We start from the raw sequence: 22,520 nt of genomic DNA on the forward strand, positions 1-22,520 counted from the left end.
TCCAGTGGAAATGGCCACTGGTTGCAACTTCCGTGAATGACTAAAATACAATAAAAATATTTGGGGAATTTATTGGTCTATAAACAAGTTATAAGCTTATTTCTGCATTATAAGTTATATTCGTTAAAATTTACAAGCTGAAAATGATTTCATAGGGTTGATATTTAAAATAAGGTACACAAACTGCTGCACCATAGGTCAAACAGGGCAAATTCATTAGGAGTGTTACTTCAAGAGCAGACGCTTTGACCACTGGCTTTATGTGGTCTTATGGAAATAGAGCAACATCTAGTGGAGAAAATTAGGCAGCACTGCTATACACATCACACTCACACAGCAGCAAGATATTGCCACCCACAGGTGTTTCTAGTTTCCCTAGACATCAGCAGTTGGCAGTTTCCCACAAGTGACACTTACTAATAACTATGTACGGACAACATCTGTAAATTTGTAGCATGGGCAGTTTTGAACATGTTCATATTGTTATTATGTCTACACTGAGAACACTCATAATTAAGATTATAGTAAGTCATAATTATAAGACACCAAGTCATATTTATGAGAATGTTTAAAATTCAAAAAGTACTCAAATGGACTCTCATTATAGGCATATAGATTTGTCAAAGAGCCTTCACGTTGGTAGCCCATCCAGTAAGAAGTATCAGACAAGGCCAGTCATCCAGTCACTAACTCAGCCTTCGTAACAGCACATTCAGCTTCAGACAATTTCAATTCCTCATTTAACAAATTTCAAGTGATGGTTTATATGGACGGTCTGTCAAAAAAGGTATCCAAAATGGTGAACATAATTCTTATTATGGGAAAATATCATATACACAAGAATAAATGGAAAAACAGCAAACCCACCATAAACTGGTTTAAAAATGAAATTAAAAACTATATAACATCCCTTATCAGAAGAAAATCAGTCTATCAATGAACTATATGAAACAATGTCAAAAACAAAGTCTCTTGCTTTTTAAGTTACAATGCTGTGTTCTTTTAATACGTTTAAAGCACTTTTGTTAAAATGTCAACCCCTGTGATTATTTTATTTTATTTTATATTATCTTGTTAATGTGTTGTAAGCTTGTAGTGTTTCAAATGCAAGCAAATGTTTCCTCAAATGAGTTTTTTGTAAATTGATGTGTATTTTAAATTGAAATGTTCAGTAAATTGTAATGTGAAATAAAGTTTGAAAAAAAAAGCTTCGGGTTTTACTGCTGACAAAGTTTGTCCTATCCCTAACGCCGTATATCCTCCGTCACGTGACCACGACCATTTCCTGTTGCCATTGTAATACACTTCCATATTTTCTGCCTCAAGCAGCAACGGTAATGTAAACTGCAGCGTCGAAACTGTAACTGCCGTGTGATCTCCCCCGCACACACACAAAGTTAGTTTAACGTCTGCCCACGTCGCTACAGCCAGCAGAGGTGTCGGACCGGCGGCGGGAGGGGGGCAACATGGCCAACTGTGTGGCTTTCCAGAGCAAGTTAACCTCGATCATGGAGATGCTAGCTAAAGCGGCCGTGGTAGAAATCAGCAAACTGTGGGAGGACGGCTTCGCCTTCGTGCAGGTCGAGCTTCGCCGGAGAGAGGGCGAGATTGAAGCCCTGAACGCAAAGTTAAAACTGATGGAAAGCGAGCGGCGGTCGGTCCTGTCTCAAACTCAGACTGCAAGCCTGTCATCATCATCGTCTTCCAAGAGAGAGCAGCAGAACAAGCTGCTGCCGCCCACCGGTGATGGTAAGGATAACTGCTAAGTAGACAATAGATTATGAGCAATATATGTTTTAAAATGTATGTGTAACATTACACTGTAAGAGCCTCTATTCAGCATTCATGAGCAGTGCTTAATCATCTAATACATGGTTTAAGAAACACTTAAAACGTCCTTATATATGCGAACAATGTGCTATAATATACAATATTTACCAACTCTCTTAATTTCTCCTATCAAGTATTTTGTCTTATTACAACTATCAATCATCATTATCACTCATTATGTTTTTACAACAGCCTCCACCTATGGGTGTCCAAAGGAGGAGATATATTCGTTAGCAAATACTGTAATAAACGCTTAAATCTACTGCTACACTCTACTAGAGAGTAAATAAATGTTTGTAAGGCTATTTTCTTTATAGGTTCACCTGCCAATTATTTTTTCATTATAGTCGATAACTGCTTGGTCTTGATATTCAGAAATGCAAAAATGTCAAACATCTTCTGGTCACAGCTTGTCAAATTTGAGGATTTTTGTTTCTTTTTTCCTATTTATTTATTATTATAGGCAACTAGATTAGGACGTCAAATTGGTTGTTTTATCAACCCAAAAGTATGAACTTTCTGAAAAGGCGCAAGTCCTCACATTTGTGACAGGCATTAATTCCTGTCTATCAAAATAGTTGCCAAATACTATTTTGCACCTGCTCTGTTGTTTCAGGGCCGATTATAGATTCAGTCCAGACGCTATGTTCTGATCCGAGTATTGCGGACAACTCAGCGAATCACAGGACACCACCACCACCACCCACTCAGACAGAAGAGAAGCACTGCGAGCAGCTCAAGTCTGACCATTGTGAACGTGACGACATGGACGATGAGGACTTAGTAGTCAAGCTGGAGGATGAGGACGATGTGCAGATTGTGGAGCAGATAGTGGACTCTGATCACGGTGTTAAAGACGGAGCAGGTCACCAGGAGATGGATCTTAACCATCAACCCCCTGAGGTCCTGGAAGAACAGGAGAGCCAGCAATGGACGTCTGTTTCAGTGGGAGACAGTGACACTGCCGATGACTCGGACTGCTTCTTCGAACCAAAGCAGCTGCCGCAAAATCTGGACTCAGAAATCCTGCTCATTCAAAATGCTTTGGATATTTTTGACAACTCAGCAGAGCCAGCATATTCAGACAGGTTTGTAAGGGATAATGGACAAGGTGCATCGAGCAAATCAAGGGCTTCTTTGACTTTTAGCCAAGCTCAGCCAAGTCAACCTGTAGAAGCAATAAATCACCCAGAGAGAGGAGTGTCCATCAGATTTCTCTCAGAGAAACAACCACAAACTAAAAACACGTCGGCTTTTAACCCAGACAGCAGATTCTTTCTCTTAAACGACCCCGAACTTCACAAAACTATAGCAAGTCGCCGCATAAAGGAAAAGTGGTTCATCTGTCCGTTCTGTGGGAAAAGCTTTGACCGCGTCAGCCATCTGGAGATTCACCAGCGAATTCACACAGGAGAGAAACCATACACATGCGATACATGTGGCAAGTGTTTTTCTCAGCGGAGTAACCTTCGCACTCACCAGCGGACTCACAAAGAGGCTCTATCCCAAAATGTAGTTTGATTTAATATATTCGAAAGAGTAACAAAAGCTAAAATGATCTCTGTGGCATTTTATGTCTAGAATAGTTAACAAATTCTCTTTGTATTTTACTATTATCGAAAAGTAATGTAGCTGACTAATTTTACTGTGCACTCTTTTTTTTTTATTGTAACTTTGACATAGCTTGGATTGTAAGAACAAAATTTGTTACTTGTGTGAACTCTTTGTAAATCCAGCCAGTATAGAGATTTATAAAAACATGCAGGGACAGCATCAAGCTCCAAGGACAAAGCTGAATATTGATTTCTTAAGGTGACAGAAAAGGATACAATTCCTTCTTCAATATCTGACTGATTGATGTTGTGTCATTGTGGATCAGAAAGGGTTGGAGAACAAACCTCCATGTATGATCACTGTAGACCCTCTGATATACCTTAGCATTACTATTTTCTTAGTCCATTTTCAGAATCTAAATGGGCAAAAAATAATCATTTTCTAACTGATTTCCCATCAACGGATGGAAAGTGGACATGGGACAATCACAGTGCTTAGATATTCAGGCTGATCCTACATTGTGGTCCTTGTAATACTGCTGAAATGAGATTCTGTAAGTTTTGTCACAGGTACATTTCGTCAGTGTCAATTGTGAGGCAATATCGTTCCTTTTGTAAAGGAAAGTCACGTCTGTCTTTTAGAAAAGGAAGCAGTGAAGCTCCTCTCTTTAGCGTTTTTAGAATTCAGTGTTATATCATTACATTATAGCTGCAGCTTTCATACTTCTGGGTCACAGTTAGGAGCTTTCTAAATAAGAAAATACTTGGTAAACATTCAGTAACCTCCTCTTAAGCACTCCCAGGGGATCCCAAGGTTCTCCATAACACACTGGGAGATGTAGATCTTCCTGTACGTTGTCTCAGGTCCAACTCAAGGTTTCCCTGTCATCCATACTTGGTTCACGTCCACCTTAAATATCAACATTTAATACATCTACTCGCTCTCTTAATACCACTCTGATGTCTGTACAGTAAATGTGAAGCTACAGCCAGCAGCTGGTTAGCTTAGCTTGGCATAAAGACTTGAAACGGGGGGAAAGGGCTAGCCGGCTCTCTCCAACAGAACAGAACAGAATCCAGCTCCTCTAAAGCTCACTAGCCTCATATTTACCACCCTGACATGAGAGTGGTAGTTAACTTCTCATCTGAATCTACTGAACTGATCACCCTGTCACACAGAATGAGAAAAGCCGCCCTGTGAAAACCCACTTTTTAAAAACTTGTATCCACAATCTCAGTTATTTCTGTCACCACTGAGCCAATGAGGATGTGAAGGTAAGAACAAGGAGAAACCAGGAAATCACTACAGTCTAATGCAGCAGCTGCGATCAGCCTCGTGATGCCCTTTATCCTCGCACAAGGTGAAACAAGCTCAACCTTGTCCCAGGTTTCACTAAAGAACAATTACTTTGTTTTTAAGATTGCATATGCTATTCTTTTATGAATAAACATTTCGGCATTTACATGTCAGTTTTTTTTTTTACAGTTTCATAGAAAACACAAGAGGAATACAAAACAATTTGCACACAACTAATGGTCCTTTAAGTTTATCTCCTGCATGTTTCATCCAGTTTCTTCATTGCGGTGCACTGACAGTTTAATAATATAGTTTAAACCTGCTCATGGAAACCAGTTTCACCTGTTTTATCCACGAACATGTGCCAGTTTTCTATGTGTCTACAGCCTTTTTGACCTTTTTGTAGTTGCAGGTAACTGTTACTAACATCATAAACATGCAGGAGCTCTTATATAAACTGTATATACATATATATATATATATATATATATAATACATACATAAACAAATACACATAATACCCTCTCATCCACAGGTGTATCAAAGCTGAGAACGCCAAGGTTTTGAGTACAGTTCACTGTAATTTGATCAGGCCTAGAAATTGTGTTATTGTCCATACTGTCCTCCCTGATTGTCTCTGTAAACAAGGCTCCCTATGTTGATGCATAGGAACTGCTGATATGAAAAACTGTATTCAGCTGTAATTCACCAGAAGCTGTGGATGAACAAGTACAGTAAACACTGTGTAACAGGAAACATGATTCCTCGCATTTTCGAGGAGAGAGAGAGTTTTCATTTAAATGACGTTGTAGTGAGTGGAAAGTGAAAAAAGTTGCTGGCCACGTGATTATCCATTTCTTCAAAATAATAGGATCAAAATCTTCCAAATTAGTTACTGATTCATGTCTGTCTGGGAACCTCTGCTGAGTCTCATTCACCATCTCTCTATCCCCTCATTTCTTGTCATCTCTCCACTGTTGGATATTTGATAAAGGCATAAAATGGCCAAAAAAACAACTTCCCAATTATCATAGCAATAGAATAAAGGATTAAAATCTCACAACCCAGAGGTAAAAGTGATCAGCGTTTAGCTGGAGCCTGAGGCAAACTACCCTTTGCAGTCAATGTGTACAAAACAAACGTCTGATTACAAAGAATAAGATCACTGTCGATGCAGGAATGCAGACAGACCTCTCTTCACCTGTTAATGGATGAGAGTCTAAACAATCTGTGTTCTGGGCAGCAGAATGGCATTGGAGTGTGGCCTGGGTCTGAGGACCCCGTTACTGTAGTAGAAGTGATTGTTGAGCGCCGCCGAGATCTGGTAAGAGCTGCTGCTGTCGTCATCCTCGTGTTCATCCTCCACTGGCTGGGTGGAAGCCCAGTGCTCTTCATGCAGAGGAGAGTCTCCTTCCCTGAGGTGGCTGAGGTCTGGCTCTCTGGGCCCGATGCCGTCGTCCTGCTGGACCTTCAGGGGAACCAGGGATGAAGGAAGACCTGAGTCCTGAAAAGACAGAGAGAAACCAGACTTTTCTGATAAAACAGACAAAGTCAAAAACAGTGCTGGAAGCGGATAGATATTTGACTTCCCTGAACTTTGTATGACATTGGCAACAACCTACTGTCGGTGTTGGCATGAACAAAAACACAATACTGTCCTAAATAACAACTAATATGTCACACCACAAAACACATACCACACCACTGAAAGTGGTGAGAATTTTTCAAAGAGGACACACAGTGGTAAAGTTTTGTAACAGGTTGGCCAATAATGCACCAGTAGTTTCCACTTAAACAAAAAGGAAACAAATCTTTTCTACATTTGGCCTGTGATGAACGCAGGCTTAACTCACTGAGTGCTGAAGGCAGTCAAAAGGGACTACATCAGGTTGTAATGCATTCACTGGAGTTGGTCCAAAACTTTAACAAACTCTAGAAAAATACAGTGCTCCTATACATGTTATTCTATATGTACACAAATAAAATAAAAGCGGATCATTTGGAAGGAACAGAACTGCCCAGATAAAGCTGGATGAGGAGTGAGGAGTGATGAGGAGGATGCCTGTAGCTACAGTGTCATGTATGTTTCCAGTTTCTGTTTGTGATTCCTTCCTCTGTCTCCATGACACTGTCATAACAGTGACAACACAAATGCATCACTAAATAAAACACACGTGACACATTCAGATGAAACTAAGCACATTTCAACCTAATCTCTCAGACGCTGACACGCACCAGTGACATGTTGCTGCTCTTCACATACGACTCCACCCTCCTCCTACGCTCCTCCTTCTCTGCTGCGTCCATCTCTCCTCCTCTCAGGCTCTCCCTGCCTTCACGCCAGACGACTGGACGTCCCAGTTCATCCACCTCCACCCCTCCTGAAGGACCCCACTTCCCACCCAGGGTGGACTGGCTGCCTCTGTAGATGGGTCGCTCCTGTGGGCGGGGGAGGTGACAGTCACAACACTGATAACAACTGTTGTTGGCCAACAATTACTATGCAAACTGAGCAACTGTATTCCTTTTTCCTCATCAATAGACTGACACCGAAATGTCTGTTTTTGACTGATGTAGGAAATTAAATACTTCATTTGGTCTGACTCACTTAGAGATACTAAGGGGAAAGATAATCTGGTTCGAACAGTATGGCAAAATCTCTTATGGTAAACAAATTTAAATAATCTCATCATACATACTTTGTATCACCTAATCCCAGTCAATATTGTCTTTAGATATCAGCAAATGGTAAATATGGATATAAAAACAAGAAACCTCTTTGTTATAGATCTATAAAAGTATAAAAAAGATCGAAGACTAAAACTGTGTGACTACACCATGCGTGATTCCATTCAGGGACCTTTGTACATGTCATCCTCCTGTCTATATTTCTATTTTTCTGTGTGTATACATTATCTGTTATAGAAGATGAGACAGAAACATCAAACAGGAACTCACCAGAGACAATTGGCTGTTTTTCATTCTGCTGTCTACTCTGAGCAGAGCGTAATCTTCAGCCTGGAAAGAACAGAGAAAGTGAAAGAAAGTTAGTGAACATGAACACAAAAGATATGAAAAAAATAATCACCCAAAATGAGATATTAATAATAATACTTTATGAACAGTGGATGCTATTTGTTTGAAGCTGCAGTGGCCTGTAATCATCGGCCTCCAAGGCAGACATGGCTGCTGACTTGCCAGCGACTCCACCCCGGCTACAAATGGCCACGGACGGGTGTGTCGACCTGGTTTCTCTCCACCCTGCAGGTTATTGTTCTCAGCAGGAGTGTGTGTGTGTGTTTGTGTTTTGTGTGTTTTGTTTTTTTTTACCTGCACTCTGGGATCCGTGCTAACAGAGTTCAGTCTCCTGAAGGAGGCTTGTCTAGAGAAGCTGTTAATTTCCTCCCTGGGGAAAAAAGACAGCATATTTGGAGGATTTACGAAACAATGAGCGTGGAAATTTAATTTCAGAAAATAGGTCATCACATGTAAACTGTTTAAATAGCAGTTTATACAAAAACATTCACAGCTGAGCCCTCGTTACAGTTAAAGCTCTTAATAAAAACGTCTTTTCCAGTTTTCCACTTCATGGCTTTTTAAAGAAAATGTGGGTCAGCTTACGTTTTCTCACTGAGCTCCATCTCAAGCTTTTTGTTTCTGTGCCGATGGTAGCGGTTGACCAGCACGACAACAATGACCAGGATCATGACCAGAGCTGCGGCTGAAGCACCAATAATGATCAGCAGCAGGTTTTCATCAGAAAAAGGCGTCTCTGAAAGAAAGATGAGGAGGACAGAAATGTTGATGCATCTCTCACAAACACACATTCACACACCCACAAAACTACAGTGATCTTTCATCTTTCATCATGCACCAATTTTGATCCTGATCTGTTCATGGCCTTCATCCATCACAAGGGGGCAGCAAATTTGCTAAATTGCTCCAAATGAAAGTGAGAACATGCTCAGTGTTATGTTTTAGTTAAAAACTCAACTTGTCTCATGATTCCAAGTATCCATCTTCTTCTCAAAACACCAACAAAAAATACAGTAGCAGTTTTTCATTTTAATCCTGTGTGACCTCAACGACTAACAAGGCTGAGGGTCCTTGAACTTACCTGTTACTGTCAATGTATACTCAGTTTTTCCTACTCCTACGTTGTTCTTGACCACACACTCATAGACCCCACTGTCATTCATGCGGAGGGCCCGCCCAAAGATAAGTTTTCCTCCAACCACAGACACCCCACCAGGCAGAGCCCCTCCTCTCCTGTGGATGATCAGAGGAAAATGCCACCATTAATTCTCAGAGATAGGTCACATACAGAAACCTGTGAGTCACTGCTTGTAACAACAGATGTGACTCATTTTGGTCACTGAGAAATGAAATCAATAAAGTGTAGCTTGCATTCCAGTTGAAAGTATTTAAGATGAGAACAGGAAACACACAAATATCTACTGACATCTGAGCTTAAGCAACAACACCTCATGCAACAACTGGTTTGCATCAAGGAAGTGATTCGGCTAAATGACTGCTACGCAGGATTAGGGTCACGGCACAGTGTAACCACCAATTTACATGCACCTGAACCAAAACCAGCAGGGCTTACAACTAGTGCCCATTGATCTGTATAGACTGAATAAATACTAGGTTTGGGGGATTTAAGCAAGTCCGGCCACCGAGTCCCACACAAGACATCACAGGCCACATAATGGAGAGCCAGTTTCTGATCAGGTCCACTGAGAGGGGTCATGTTGCCCCTGGTTTCACTGTGCTGCAGCAGCTATTTAACTGCTGCTTTACCCCCCAAACTGGAGCCAGCTCAGATTTCTTTTCTCAAAACCCCACCTAGCTTCTCTATCCAACCTTTTATACTGGAGACACAGGTGGAGATTGCATCTGACACGGAGAAGATGGTTGAAAATGATAACAATGAAGTGAGTAATCAAATGTAGCAGCCAAAAAAGATTGCAATCTGTTTTGGTGACTGCTAAACTTTGCTGATTGAATCTTCATGAGTGAATTATCACGATAACATTACAATGTTATCACACAGTTTACTATCTTGCAGTAAGTGAAACCACAGTAGAGGAAATGGAACTATAAAGCAATACTTTGAGATTTTGAGTAATGTAAAGTGTAAAACCAAGCTGCAACTAATACACTTTGGCTTGTTGACATTAAAGAAACAACATACAATTAATTAGAGGTACTAGTTTTGTTTTTTTGATGGACAGGTATGAGAACAGTTTCAATCTTCTCATCCAACTCTTAGCAAGAAAGCAAATAAGTGCATTTCTTCAAATGTCAACTCTTGCCTTAATGTTTGCGATTTCCTTTTTAAATTTCACTTTAAGCACAATTTAAGTTGAATATAATAAGTTTTTGCACCATGTGACCACACAACACACACACACACACACACACACACACACACACATATATATATATATATATAGCAAAAGAAAAATTCAGATGGCAGTCTGTTTGTCTGTTGAAATCCTGGGATCTAAAAAGAACAGACTGACATTTATTGCTTATTTGCCAAGAGATAGATGGGAGGACTGATGCACTCTCTACTCTTAAGTGTTAACACAGATTAAACAATACAGATGTACTGTGTTCATTTGTAAGCTTTAGAAGTGTCAGTAGGTGGATTAGCACCTGTAAAATAGAGATGGGTGATACGATAACAATAATTATCACATAATAATTTCATATCGCAATGTAAAAATTATTTTCCTCTATAGAAATAATTATATGTTTTGATATAATTAATTTCCATGCTTAGATAGCATGCACAGAAATGAATCACAAATTGCCAATTGTTGTAGGAATAGGTATGCACTTTGTACATGAGGTTTTAGTTAGGTTAGATTTTATCATTAGAATCGTTTTTACCACCTCAGATCTGTAAAATGTTTCACTGTCTGTCAAGTGTTTAACACGTTCTAACCATAAAGAATTTGATTTAAAACCACAATAAACTGTCTGGTTTCTTCAACTGTCACTCAGAAGCAAATATCAACCTTTAAACTTGAAAGAAATAATGATTTGACATTTATCTTGACAATCATTGATGTTGACGAATATGAAAACTTTTATCGTGATAACATGTTTGGCCACATCACCCAGCCCTAACTAAAGACAAGCCTCTGAGTTTGAACACTGCATGTCCACACAGTCAGGGCTTCTATCAGATGCGCCAAAGGGTCTGTGGCATTGTAAAGGTTTAATCCCAGAATAATCTTAATATTTCAAACTGTCTCATGGCTAAAATATTCTTCACTCAGCACACAACATTCGATCATTGTGTGTACAGTCGTAGCTGTAATGGCTGGTACAGTGTCTCTAATTAAAGTGCAGACCCTGTGTTTTACCAGGCATTAGAGTGATATTTAAAGCATGGCACTATGATTAAGTGCTTAGCATGTGTCTCCTGCTCTTCCTTGTGTAGCTCACTCCCTCCCTCGTGTGAAAAAGTCTCCTTCCCCCTTTTATAACTTCAAATTGCGCAACATGAGACCGTAGCTTTTATTCCGCAGTGAACTGAGCCAGAGAAAGGCGCCCTCCTTTAGATTCAAGCACACTTCTTTGTTGTTCGAGGGTGTATAGTCCATGTGTATGCGTGTTAGCGGTGGCTTATGTTGTGTTTTCAGCCACATTCCAGTGCCGTGTAAAGAGCAATTTAGAAGCACAGATAGTATTACAGTGGGGGTGAATTAACATGTAATTGTCATAGTCACAGCCAGACAGAGATAAACCCTAGATACTGTATATATGAGCAGCAGACGGGCTGCTGACGGTACCATTTCCAGGTGACGTTCTGAGGTTTGGGGTATCCTCCGCTGTTGCACACCAGCTCAGCTTTCTCCAAACCCACATACCAGTTTTGTGTAGCAGAGGAGATGGTGGCATCTGGGGGGTCTGACACAGAAACAAAGACATAAGCACACAGCAGCAGAAAATATTCCCCCGCATACTGCACAGCAGAGCGAAGAGAAAACCTTGTATAACAGATTTTTTTTTTCAGCAGAGGTAGTCATTTAAAGAAATCTGTTTATAACATAAACACACCAGATGAAGCTGATGTTTGTCTTTATTCATCCAAAGATGAAGGTGCCTCAGAATCACTGTTATTACAGCACTGCTCCACATTCACACTGATAAATTCTACAGAGGTGGCGTTCTGCATGTCACAAAGTATCTTGGCTATAATACCATTGTAACAGTAGTTCTTACTTCCAAAAAAAACTGATCAGGTATGTTTTGGTACAGTTTGTTATTCCAGTGACATAATTACAATTATATGTAATTTCTCGGCTGAATGCATGTTGCTGACAGCAAATGCATCTTTCCCTCCTGCTTGCAAAATGTGATCGCCTACTCTCTGACTCCATGTATACCAGCTATCAGGATAATGAAAAGTTAATTTGCTGCACACTTTTTAAATAACATGAATCCTGGAGTCTGTTTTCATTTTGTCAAAAAGTCTAAAGTCATCAAATGTAAATCTAAGTCATGTGAGACAAGTCCACATCTCCGGACATGTGTGAACTGTCCACTGTCCCGAACAAAGAGCAACTGTTGAGCAGTGAAAAAAAAAACAAAAACACTTCCAGAAGAGGACAGAATATTACTCAAACACTGTCTTAGCAAAAGGATCCAACCTGCCAATATTGTCTAATGTTTAGTCGACTGTCACCCATTTATTTTCACAGACAGGAGTTAAACTGAACAAATATCTCTTGCACAGTATGTATAGGAGAAAAAATCTCATTGGTTGAATGAACCAACCATTAGTGGGAGGAGCTGAACTGAACATACAGTTCACTGTGCCCTCATTCCATACTACATATTAATTCTAAGATGGTTCTAAGTGTGTAGGGAAGCTCAAAGAAGAAGGTGTGTTCACGCTGGAAAATGACAAAATTATGAATTCCACTATCAATAATAGTAATGATAGTTGAATGGCGTTTAGGCGTTTCTGTTAAGGGCACTGCTAACGTAATGTACAGGCCAACTGACTGGCATGAAGTCCTCACTGCTGACACACCTAAAGGACTCACTCATTAATGTCATTACTGGAAATAAATATCATAGTCTCAGGTGACTGGTATGTAGATGGTTAAAACACACTGATTGAAGTGAGGAAGCTCAAGGAAGTATTTAACCTTTAAAAAAACATTTTGCTCTCTCCTTTGTTAGGTTGGATTGACAGAAATGTTCCAAAGTCACTTTACTGCATATTTCAAGTTAGCACACCTACAGTTAGCGTATTGGTTTCTTGTATTCTAACTACAAAACAGTGCACTATGACTTAAATAAAGGAAATACTGTTTACAGTTACCATGTAGCATGGAGTTAGGACTCCTGTGAAAAAGGTCAGTTCCTCCAAACTGGCAAGATTATTCATTCACCTCTACCCCTAAAAAAAATATGCAATTATGGCTAAAACTCTAATTTGGTTAACTACATCTTCATTGTTGGGCTGGTTTTGGTCTTTAACACAGAATCATCATCATCATCAGCTGTACTCACACTGAACCACCAGGTGGTTTGAGATCCTGCGTGGCCCCTCCAGGCCAGGATGCCACACCAAACAGTCCAGCTTTTTCCCATTCATGCTACGCAAGGGGTGCAGGGAGTAGTAGCTGGACACGGACCCGCCCTCGTTGGTGCGGTTCTGGGACTGGCCTGGCAGGTCGGTGTCCCAGGAGAGACGGGGAAGCGGGCGACCCACGGCTCGGCAGGTGGCGGCCACACGGTACGACTGGCCCTCCACCAGGGTTACAGGATCCAGGGAGGAGATGGGTAAGACTAACAGGAGAGAGGGAACAGGGTGAGTTTAGGATTAAAAGACTGTACAGCTTGTGCTTTACTTGAATACAACAACATGCAGTATATTGATTGAGAAGTTCCATATCAACAGTATGTAAAAATCAATTCCATCTATTTTTGTTTCACATAGTTGTTTTGCCTTTTAAACTTCCCCTGTATAGCATCTTGTAATTGGTTTTGAAAACGGTTGTATAAATGAATTATTATGTTTTAACATCAAAAATCAACAGGCCTATTTTTCTGTTTACTCATTTATGTGAATAAGGTAATTACAATATTGACAGTCATACATTCCCTGTAATACAGGGTAGTTATGGTATTGGGATTTAATTAATACTTTCCCCAGCCTGCTCAAGGCTAATTTGTCTTTACCTAAAATGATCTAAAGTAACTGTAATTAGATCCATTGAAATCAGGATTTCACTAAATGTTTTTGTATGTTTGAGCAGTGAATGTACATCATAGATACAGATTAGACACAGATCTGGTTTCTGAGAGTTATCAGATAAGAATATTGTTACAAAAAACCCATAATGAAGAAAACATATCACCACCAGGATCAAACTGTGGACTTCAAGATAACAGATAGAAAAAAATGATATTAACCACGTAGTGAGTTCAGCAGAATTTACAGAAACAGGATGTAGTGTATTTCTGACAAAAAACATCATCTTAATTGCACAACTGTTTTGCAAAGCTATGGGTGCAATAGTCACCTGTGATATTTTCACATAAATACATTCCTCTTTTGTTTTCTGTCACCAACTGGTTTAGCCCGATTGTGATTCACGCCCCAATCATGACGGACAGCCTCTAGTGTTGTAAACACTCAGCCTGCTGAGTCCAAACACTGGTGTTTGGATTATTAATGCACAAGACAAAACTGGTAATTAGAATTAGCAACAATAGCTATTATGGATTAAAAGACAAAGAAAAGGGCATCACCTGTGGAAACTTAAATCTTATAAACAGAAACCCCAAAAAACATGACATCACGGTACCGCCCGCAGAGTTTGATTGATGGCTAATCTCTGGGAAGGGCTCTCCCAGTCAATACAGATCTCCAAAAAAATCTCTGAAGTGGCCAAAAGAGGAGTGTAGATATCATATCTCCTTTTTGGTATGAGTGAGTTTGTGCTTCTCTGTACAGACGAATGTGGGAAAAAAAAATCTTAATCCAGATGAGGTGTTCCTCTCACCTCTCAAAATCTTAATTTTGTCCCCAACACTTCTACAGTTTCAGTTTGATTTACTCTCTAAAATCTCTGTCAATGAAAAGTTAAAGTAGTAAAGGACAGTGTTGTATTTAGTAAAGATATAAAGACTACATGATCTCCTAGTAAAGCTAAATGTGAGTTGAAGAAGCGATAGTACATCAATAATACAGGAACATTTCCTTGAAATTCTAATGGTTTTGTTGGACAAACATTAAAGTAAAAACCATGATGAACAATTTCATCACGGTGTATTATTTGAAGCTCCATTTAGTGTTGTTATCAAAGAAGGTGGTTTTATTAAGGAGGTGCAAACCTACACAGTTTTAATGAATATGGACAGTACGCATATTTACATGTAGCCTATGTATGGATCCATATGCAAATTCAACACATTCTGTATTTGAATGTTAAGGTTTGAAGAGAGGAGGGAATCCAGTGCTCCAGGTTGTCAGTTACGAGTCTGTATATTTCTGTTGGTTTCTCTGATATGTGGCGTGTTGGGACAGGCTTGTGACTGAGTCGTCGCTGCTGATGGCTGGCAGCAAAATGAGAAAGTTGCTTAGGGACTGATATCATCGCTCCATGTTTTACATCAAGGAGGATCAGTTTAAAACCAGCATTCCCACGGCTGCTGTGATGGCTCCACTGAACTCATTTCTCTCTGTAATCCTTTTGAGAAGACATAAAGAGGTTCAAAAGGTTCAAAATAAGACTGCACTGAAAGAACTGTTTACTTCAAGGTATTTTAAAGGTGCTCTGTGGAGTTTTCTGTTTACGTTCAGTTTTCATTAAAATCCATTGTGTGTATTCTTGAGGTCTAAGAAAAGTATTGAACGAATGTCTTTCCTCATAAAATATCTGCAAACCCACTTTTTAAAAGTTTAAACCCTGTGTTTTTTACATCAGTGTTTACTTGCTAGCTGTCCTCTGCCCTTTCTGGCATATTGCTACATCTATTAGCACATTTCCACCACCCGTAGTTGAAATCACTGGCAGTAATGTGCACTGCATTAGCCATGTACATGTGCATGACAAACAAAACATGGACCTGCTCATAAAAACATTGTTCCATAGTGCTACTAGTGGCCAAAAGTTCCATGGGGTACCTTTAATTGCGGTGCCACAGTTGAAATGTTTCCAAAGAAAATCTTGTTATTTTGAGTTAGTTATTTTGAATCAGGATTGAAGTGTTTTTCTTTTGTAATCCACCTCCACCTTATTTATTTTGAAACATAGTTAGGCCACTTCTTACAGGAATGTTTATGGAAATAAGAGAGAAATCAGTGGAAACAGGAAATTCCAGATCTTATAAATGCTTGGTGGCACTGGAAGTTGCTTGATATTGTCTCTAATGCATATTCTTCTTAAGTTTGCACTTAATTTACCCAACACTGTCACACTGTCTGTCCATATTGTGATTTTTCTGTTGTTATTTCTGCTTATTCTGCATATGCATCTCCCCAGCCCTCATCTGTTGCTCTTCCTGAGCGATATAAATCAAGTCTGACCTAACTTGACTTGGAAGTTATCACGAACAAAATCAATCCTGGTGGTTTAAGCCTGTTTATCTTTTGTCATTAAAAACACCCTCTGCACGTTGCTTGAGCATCAGCTTGCCAGTGTTTTGACAGCTGAGCTGCTATCTGTCTGCCGTATCAAAAACCTGCCTTTTACACCAAAGAAAATCATCTATTTTGGGTGCAGGCAGTTTGTGAAGTATACAGCATTTGTAATGATTCTGTATTTTTCACTTGGTAGTAGTCTGTTTGCTTTTCACCCACTAAAACCTTAGATACGCTGTCAGTCTAAGTGTCTGTGGCCACGTTGGCAAACCTGCTGAATTCCCCTGGTCGGCAGCTCTTCTTCTTCTATGAAGATGATTATGGTTTAAATATCATTACAGCAGCTCTGATAGGATTAAGAAGGTGTTGGAGAGAAGAGAAGCAAGAGACAAGAAGGAGGAGGAGGAGGATGTCTTACTCCAGACAGTGAGGTCGATGTGCCTTTCAAAGTTTCCGTTTGGGAAGGTGGAGATGTGGCAGGTGTATCTGCCCTCGTCCGACTCCTCTGTACTGGGGATGAGCAGAGCAGAGTTCTCGGTGGGGCTGCTGCTCTCGAACTTCATTCGACCAGAGTAACGCCCAAACTCTGAGAACAGAAAACAAAGGATTCAGGCCAGACGTGTAGTGCGTTTGTCATCCTTTACAAAGCTCAATTAGACAAATAAATGCACTTTAACAATGTATTTTCCCCTCAGTCAAAAGCATCAACTCCAAGAAAGCAAAATAAATGATTACACATCTGCAAAATATACCTGCATTTATCCAGTGGCGTCACAACCCCACCCTGCAGACAAATAATCCAGATGCACAATGCAGTCTCCTGGCATGATCTCACTTCAAACCTCACTGTTGTTAAAGCACTCAATATCTGTTGTAGACTGCTGTACGCGCTGCTTTTGTTATCTAAAATAACTGTAGTATTCATTTCAGAGTAGTAAAGCCCCAGGTCTATGGTGCCTTGTTCAAAGGCACCTGGACAGCAGTCGTCTATCCACAGCTCCCTTCCACAAATGGATTTACACCTCTGACCTTCTGACCATAACTTTGAATCTCTCACCTCTTCTCAACCAATCCACCATGAGCCAGTGTGACCAAAAGCACAACAGACCTTTTTCACAAAAGACGTTCTGCTTTGTCGTAGCATGAGAGAAAGACAAAGCACAGATGGAGGTAATAAAGTTAACGAGGACTCTGTTCCATTTAAGTCTCCCAGTTAGCAACGACAGTAAACAAGCAAACAATACTACAGCCCTGAAATGGGAACACCCTCAGCAAATTAAATGCAGACATTATTAACACCTGTGCTGTTTCTCCTATGCTAAGTCAAAGTCTCTGCCTTTAAAAAGGTATACTGACAACCACTGGTGTTGCTATGATTATTTTTATCTGACTTTTATCCCTACAGCTGCTTCATCGTGCTTCTATTCCTTAGACGTTTGTTTCTCAGTTTGGATCAGGAACTCCTGCAGCCTACCTGTGTAGCCGTCTGTGAAGTGTGCCGTGATGATCTGGTCCTTGCTGCCGTCTGCGAGCTCCTTGTACCAGGTGACCTGCACCACCTTCTGCCCGTCGTCCACCCGATAGTGACAGGGCAGCCTGGTCTGACTCTCCTCCAGCGAGCGCAGGGAGGTCTCAGGCTGAGGAGGCTCCACAAAGTCACTCTGCACACACACCACTGAGAGAGGACAGAAAGGGAGAGAATTAAAAAACAAAAAAACTGTACAAATTTAGACATTATGATGGTGCTAGATGAAAAGTCAGGATTACAGTCCATTCTCCAGGGACCATGAATGTCTGTAACAAATGTCATAGCAATTTATTCGATGTTTATTGAGATATTTCAACCCAGAGCATTTTTCACAGACAGTTCACAGATTTAAAGTTGAAGAAATAGTAACAATAATTAATATACAAACACATTCTAACTCACAATCACATGTGCGAACAGTTGCCAGTTCACCAAACCTGCCTGCCTGACACGAAGGAAACATGAAGACTCCACAAAGAAAGGCAGGGAGCGGGTTTGAACACAGGATCTGCATACTGTGAGGCGACAGTGCTAAAAACTTGGAACAATAGTGCTTTTATGTGAGTTAATTCTTTCTTTGAAAGCAGAGATGTTTTCCAGGTTGTTAACCGGTATGCTGTTAAAGAGCTGCTGTGACAAAGTTTGTGAAAGATTTGGTTTTTTTTAAGGTTGTGCAGATATTTCTAGTTTGGATGAATCCTGGAATTATGGTCATATCTGCTTCTCCTATGACCTGTTTGAACCTTTTTGTCTATGTTAAGGATCTTTTTATAGAAATTATTAATGTAGTAATCCGAAAAAATGGATCTTAACTCATTCATTGTTCAGTCATTGTTTTGTCATGCTTTAATTTTAATGAACAACTCTTTGTGCTGATTATGTTTCATTTTGTATTTTGTGTTTCTGTTTTTTGACTCTGTTTCTTTCTTTGTTTTACAGTGAAAACTTGTATGTAGGTTGTTTTATGACAGAATAAAACCAAACCAACTGTCTCCACTGATTTCTTTTCTCTTGTGATTAGTTGTTGCACCTTGTGGCACTAATGTAAAGATGTTGTTGTTTCATATTGTGAATCTGATAACAGAAACATTGTGTCTTTAATTAACTCAGTGCACAGAAATTCACCTTCTCCTTTTACACAGACAAGGACTGGCTCTGTAGACTCGTATCACTGAGGTGTTTTACTATCAGAGATGAATGAAATAACTATGCATCACTGCCGACTAATGACTAAGACTGACTGCGCTTTTATGACTCCTCGTTAAAAGTCGGCATCTAACCGTGGGACACTGATAGAAACGTGAAGACAAGGGTGTGAGAGAGCAACACATCAACAACGCAAGCAGGAAAAACCAAACATTTGCCCTTTGATTTCTGAGGTGAACATGTTTTTTTTTCTTCCTGTGGTTACTGATTCATAAGCTTTATTAATGATTACAAAGAGGCTGATATGGGACACAGACTCCCACAGATAAAATCCCACACAGCCAGGGCAACAAGGACATATCGACTAAACGGTGACGCAGAAAAGGTGGGAAAGTTTAAATATGGGCAACAGTGAACTACAGTGTGGGTGGGAAAGAAAGGGAAGAAACAGAGAGACACAGACTGACCACAGAGAGAGGCAAACAGAAATGAAGACAGAGGTGAGAGCGCGAGGAAGGGAGATAAGCATCAAATTGAAAGAAAGAGTTAAACACACACTCCACACTCATACACTGTTAGACAAACACGAGTTCGCCTGAACATCACAAGGCTGCTATTCAAGCTTTTCCTGTTCATTCAGGTTGGCAGTAACTTTATCACACCTGTGGTTGCAGGTTAAAATAGGCTAACAGTTGCTGAATGTGTGCACTCGCTCTTTTAACAAGAGCAACGCAGTCTTAAAGTGTTACCACAGTTTAAGCTCCACTAAAGAAGGAAACAAAAGCAGCCGAGCCATCGACACAATTAGTCACAAAAACAGGAAGACGCAGGTTGGGCAAGAAGTTCTGATTCATGATTACTAAAAGTAAGAATGTGACTGAGCCACATTCTGTTGCGCTGTTTCTTTCTCCACTCGTGCACAGACAAAAAGATGAACTACATGGCCAATAGTATGTGGACACCTTAACATTACACCCATATGCGATTGGTGAACATCCAAAGGCCTTAATCTGCTGCTATAACTCCACTCTTCTGGCTTCAGGCTGTCCACAGGATTTTGGAACCAGGCTGCAGGGATTCACTCACATTCAGCCACAAGAGCCATTAGTGAGGTCCAACAATGGTATCTGGGTGATAAGGTCTGGGCTCGCAATCTGCTTTCCAGATCATCCCCATTGTGTTATATGCGGTTGAGGTCAGGGCTCTGTGCACGTTAGTCAAATTCTTCCACACCAAACTGTGAAAACCATCTCTTTATGGACCTGTGAGCACAGAGGTATCAACCTCACGCTGCTGAAACAAGAGAAGGCCTCTGCTACTATAAAACAATGGCCTTTTTTAATAGTAGTAGTCCACTGTAAATCTGTTTCTTCTTACTTCTTCGGTTTTATTTGAATTCTTTTTGGAGCTGAGAAGAGGTTAAACAATCCAGTACATCACAAGAAACAAAAGCAAATCTTAGAAGAAAAGCTCTATTTTTTTCTAAAACTTGTTAATCATCTACCTCGGTGTGGTCCCCGACCCCCAGGTTGGGAAACACTGGTCTAAAATACAAGTGTGTGCTGTATCATTGAGATTTCACTTCACATGATCTACGAGCCCTGAACCAAACCATGAAAACCAGCCCTCGACAAATGAAACAGGAGAAAGGGGTATCCAAAAACTTTCGGCCACATACTTTTTGTATACCATCATTAATACATTTTTCTATTGAGTAGCTATTTATCTACAGGAAAAGGGAAAAACACAGAAATGTAAATAGTACCACCAGGATCCAGTGTGTCCACATACTTTTGGACAAACAGTGTAACTACAGTAAACAATACTCAGTCAGCAACTATGAGCAAAGACAAATTCAAACAGTGAATATGTCTCTATGGTAATTAATAGGCCTATAGAAATATTACATAAGCAATGCACTATAGGATTCTTAAAAGTACCCAACAGTCACTGTGGCCTCACTCCAGGTGCTCACAGGAATATTATGTTATTATAGCAACATGATAGGAAACGTAAGTTACCATGAGGTGCCACAACTGTTACGGTTACTATTTATCTCTCAGTCCCATTTTCGTTTTCGTGTCTGTAATTTGCAACTTCTGCTGTGAAACTCGCTGGTTTGCCTGCAAATACAGGGGCTCAGGTCTTTACAGTATCACAGATGCACTAAAAGGAACAATTGTGACTTTATGATAATAGAGGTTAAGTCAATATTTGGTATCAGACATGCTACTACTCACTTTTTGCAAACTCATTTTTGGTAGGGTTAGTGGTTAAAGGTATACATGTAGAAACATATTTTTCACCACTTTGGAAGTCACTCTTTAATTCAAGTGAATTTAAATGCATGCAGGACAACAGAGGTCCCAAATGACAGCACGGACAGTAAGGCTGTGTAAAACTGCGCCATTGTCATGTAAATTATTGTAACACAAAACTCACCAATTAGAAAAAGCAGTGCCAAACACTTTGCCCTTTGCCCGGTCAACTCCATCTTTGGTCCAGGAAAAAAAAAGTTGGTCTTAATCAGCTTCCGTCTCGGTTTGAGGATGTTATCAAGCTTTCATTATCAATATGTGCATTGAGATCAGACAGGAAACTCAGTGCACCAGCAGCAATTAGGAGTCCTCGGCAGGCGGACAGGTGCAGCAGGTGTTTCCTCTTCAGCTAACATAGCCTGTGGTGCTTACAAATGAAAAACCCTCCACCGCTGTCCACTGATGAGAGCTGGATACTGTTCAGTGCAAGTTGTAAAATGCATGAACTTCATTTCGAGCGCAGACCAGAGTCCACAGGTAGAGCCGCTCAGCCGGAGAGAAGATGCAAACAGATAAAAAGTAACACTGGAATTTCTAATAAACGAGAAGAACAACAACCTACTGAGCAAACAGACACTTGTCCGATTGTCACGCACAGAGACAAGTACCTACACCACGGGTTTAGGTACACTACACCTGTCTGATTTAGCCCCGCCAATCGAACACGCCCACCGTCACGGTGCGTTCAGGTGATGCTGAATAAAGTTGCACCTGAGGAACACTGAGCGCTCTTCACATTGTTCGGGGAAATAAAACAAAAGCCACAAAACGATGCGCCTCCAGCGAGACAAGTTAAATTTAATTACCCATGTTAAGAATGACGATTAATCAATTCAACTCAACTTTATGGCAATTTACACACACTTTACACCAGATTCAAGGTGCTTAATGCTACATGGAAACTAACAGAACAAAAGAACAGGGGAAAACATAAAGGGGAAATAAATAATGATTAATATTACATGGTTACACAGTGCACATTAAGACAACAAACAAAGAGGCTTCATTTAACAAAGACCTTTTGTAAATAAATGTTGTTATTGTTTTAATGTTTAAGCACTGTAATCAGATGGTATTTAAATAGATATTATATATTTTGTGTATACTTTTAGTTTTTATGCTTTGGTCTAATAATGACAAACCAGTTCCTGCCCTAATGGTCACACTCCAGTCATAGTTTCCTCAAAGTAGCATGACACATATTTTTGTTGCTGACAAAAATATCTGA

At 40.1% G+C, this 22,520-nt stretch overlaps 2 protein-coding genes across 3 annotated transcripts; one reads left to right on the plus strand and one right to left on the minus strand.

Annotated features, from left to right (window-relative positions):
- Positions 1 to 1,195: 1,195 nt before the first annotated feature.
- On the plus strand, positions 1,196 to 5,172 carry LOC108884308 (zinc finger protein 350). Its single transcript, XM_018678145.2, has 2 exons — positions 1,196 to 1,749; positions 2,447 to 5,172. The coding sequence occupies exons 1-2, from the start codon at positions 1,467 to 1,469 to the stop codon at positions 3,349 to 3,351; spliced, it is 1,188 nt and encodes a 395-aa protein (XP_018533661.1). The 5' UTR covers positions 1,196 to 1,466; the 3' UTR covers positions 3,352 to 5,172.
- A 474-nt stretch (positions 5,173 to 5,646) lies between these two features.
- On the minus strand, positions 5,647 to 21,920 carry nectin4b (nectin cell adhesion molecule 4b). 2 transcript variants are annotated; one of them, XM_018678142.2, is made up of 11 exons: positions 21,417 to 21,920; positions 17,775 to 17,975; positions 16,719 to 16,886; positions 13,222 to 13,500; positions 11,490 to 11,607; positions 8,798 to 8,949; positions 8,302 to 8,452; positions 8,011 to 8,086; positions 7,639 to 7,698; positions 6,916 to 7,119; positions 5,647 to 6,184 (listed from the first exon to the last, which is right to left on the minus strand). In XM_018678142.2, the coding sequence occupies exons 1-11, from the start codon at positions 21,466 to 21,468 to the stop codon at positions 5,900 to 5,902; spliced, it is 1,746 nt and encodes a 581-aa protein (XP_018533658.1). In that variant the 5' UTR covers positions 21,469 to 21,920; the 3' UTR covers positions 5,647 to 5,899. The 2 variants fall into 2 exon arrangements, with proteins under 2 accessions (XP_018533658.1, XP_018533659.1); XM_018678143.2 differs by lacking the exons at positions 17,775 to 17,975; positions 21,417 to 21,920 and adding an exon at positions 17,358 to 17,439.
- Positions 21,921 to 22,520: the final 600 nt, after the last annotated feature.

Source organism: Lates calcarifer, linkage group LG4 (assembly GCF_001640805.2).
Source record: "Lates calcarifer isolate ASB-BC8 linkage group LG4, TLL_Latcal_v3, whole genome shotgun sequence".
Lineage (NCBI taxonomy): Eukaryota > Metazoa > Chordata > Actinopteri > Centropomidae > Lates > Lates calcarifer.

Excerpts from the sequence above, each read along its gene's own strand:
- LOC108884308 (XM_018678145.2), top strand. The coding sequence starts at position 1,467 with ATGGCCAACTGTGTGGCTTTCCAGAGCAAGTTAACCTCGATCATGGAG. Across the intron at positions 1,750-2,446 it reads GCTGCCGCCCACCGGTGATG|GGCCGATTATAGATTCAGTC; the intron begins GTAAGGATAACT and ends CTGTTGTTTCAG.
- nectin4b (XM_018678142.2), bottom strand. The coding sequence starts at position 21,468 with ATGGAGTTGACCGGGCAAAGGGCAAAGTGTTTGGCACTGCTTTTTCTA. Across the intron at positions 13,501-16,718 it reads CATCGACCTCACTGTCTGGA|TCTTACCCATCTCCTCCCTG; the intron begins GTAAGACATCCT and ends CTCTCCTGTTAG. Across the intron at positions 8,087-8,301 it reads ATGGAGCTCAGTGAGAAAAC|GGAGGAAATTAACAGCTTCT; the intron begins GTAAGCTGACCC and ends TTTTTTCCCCAG.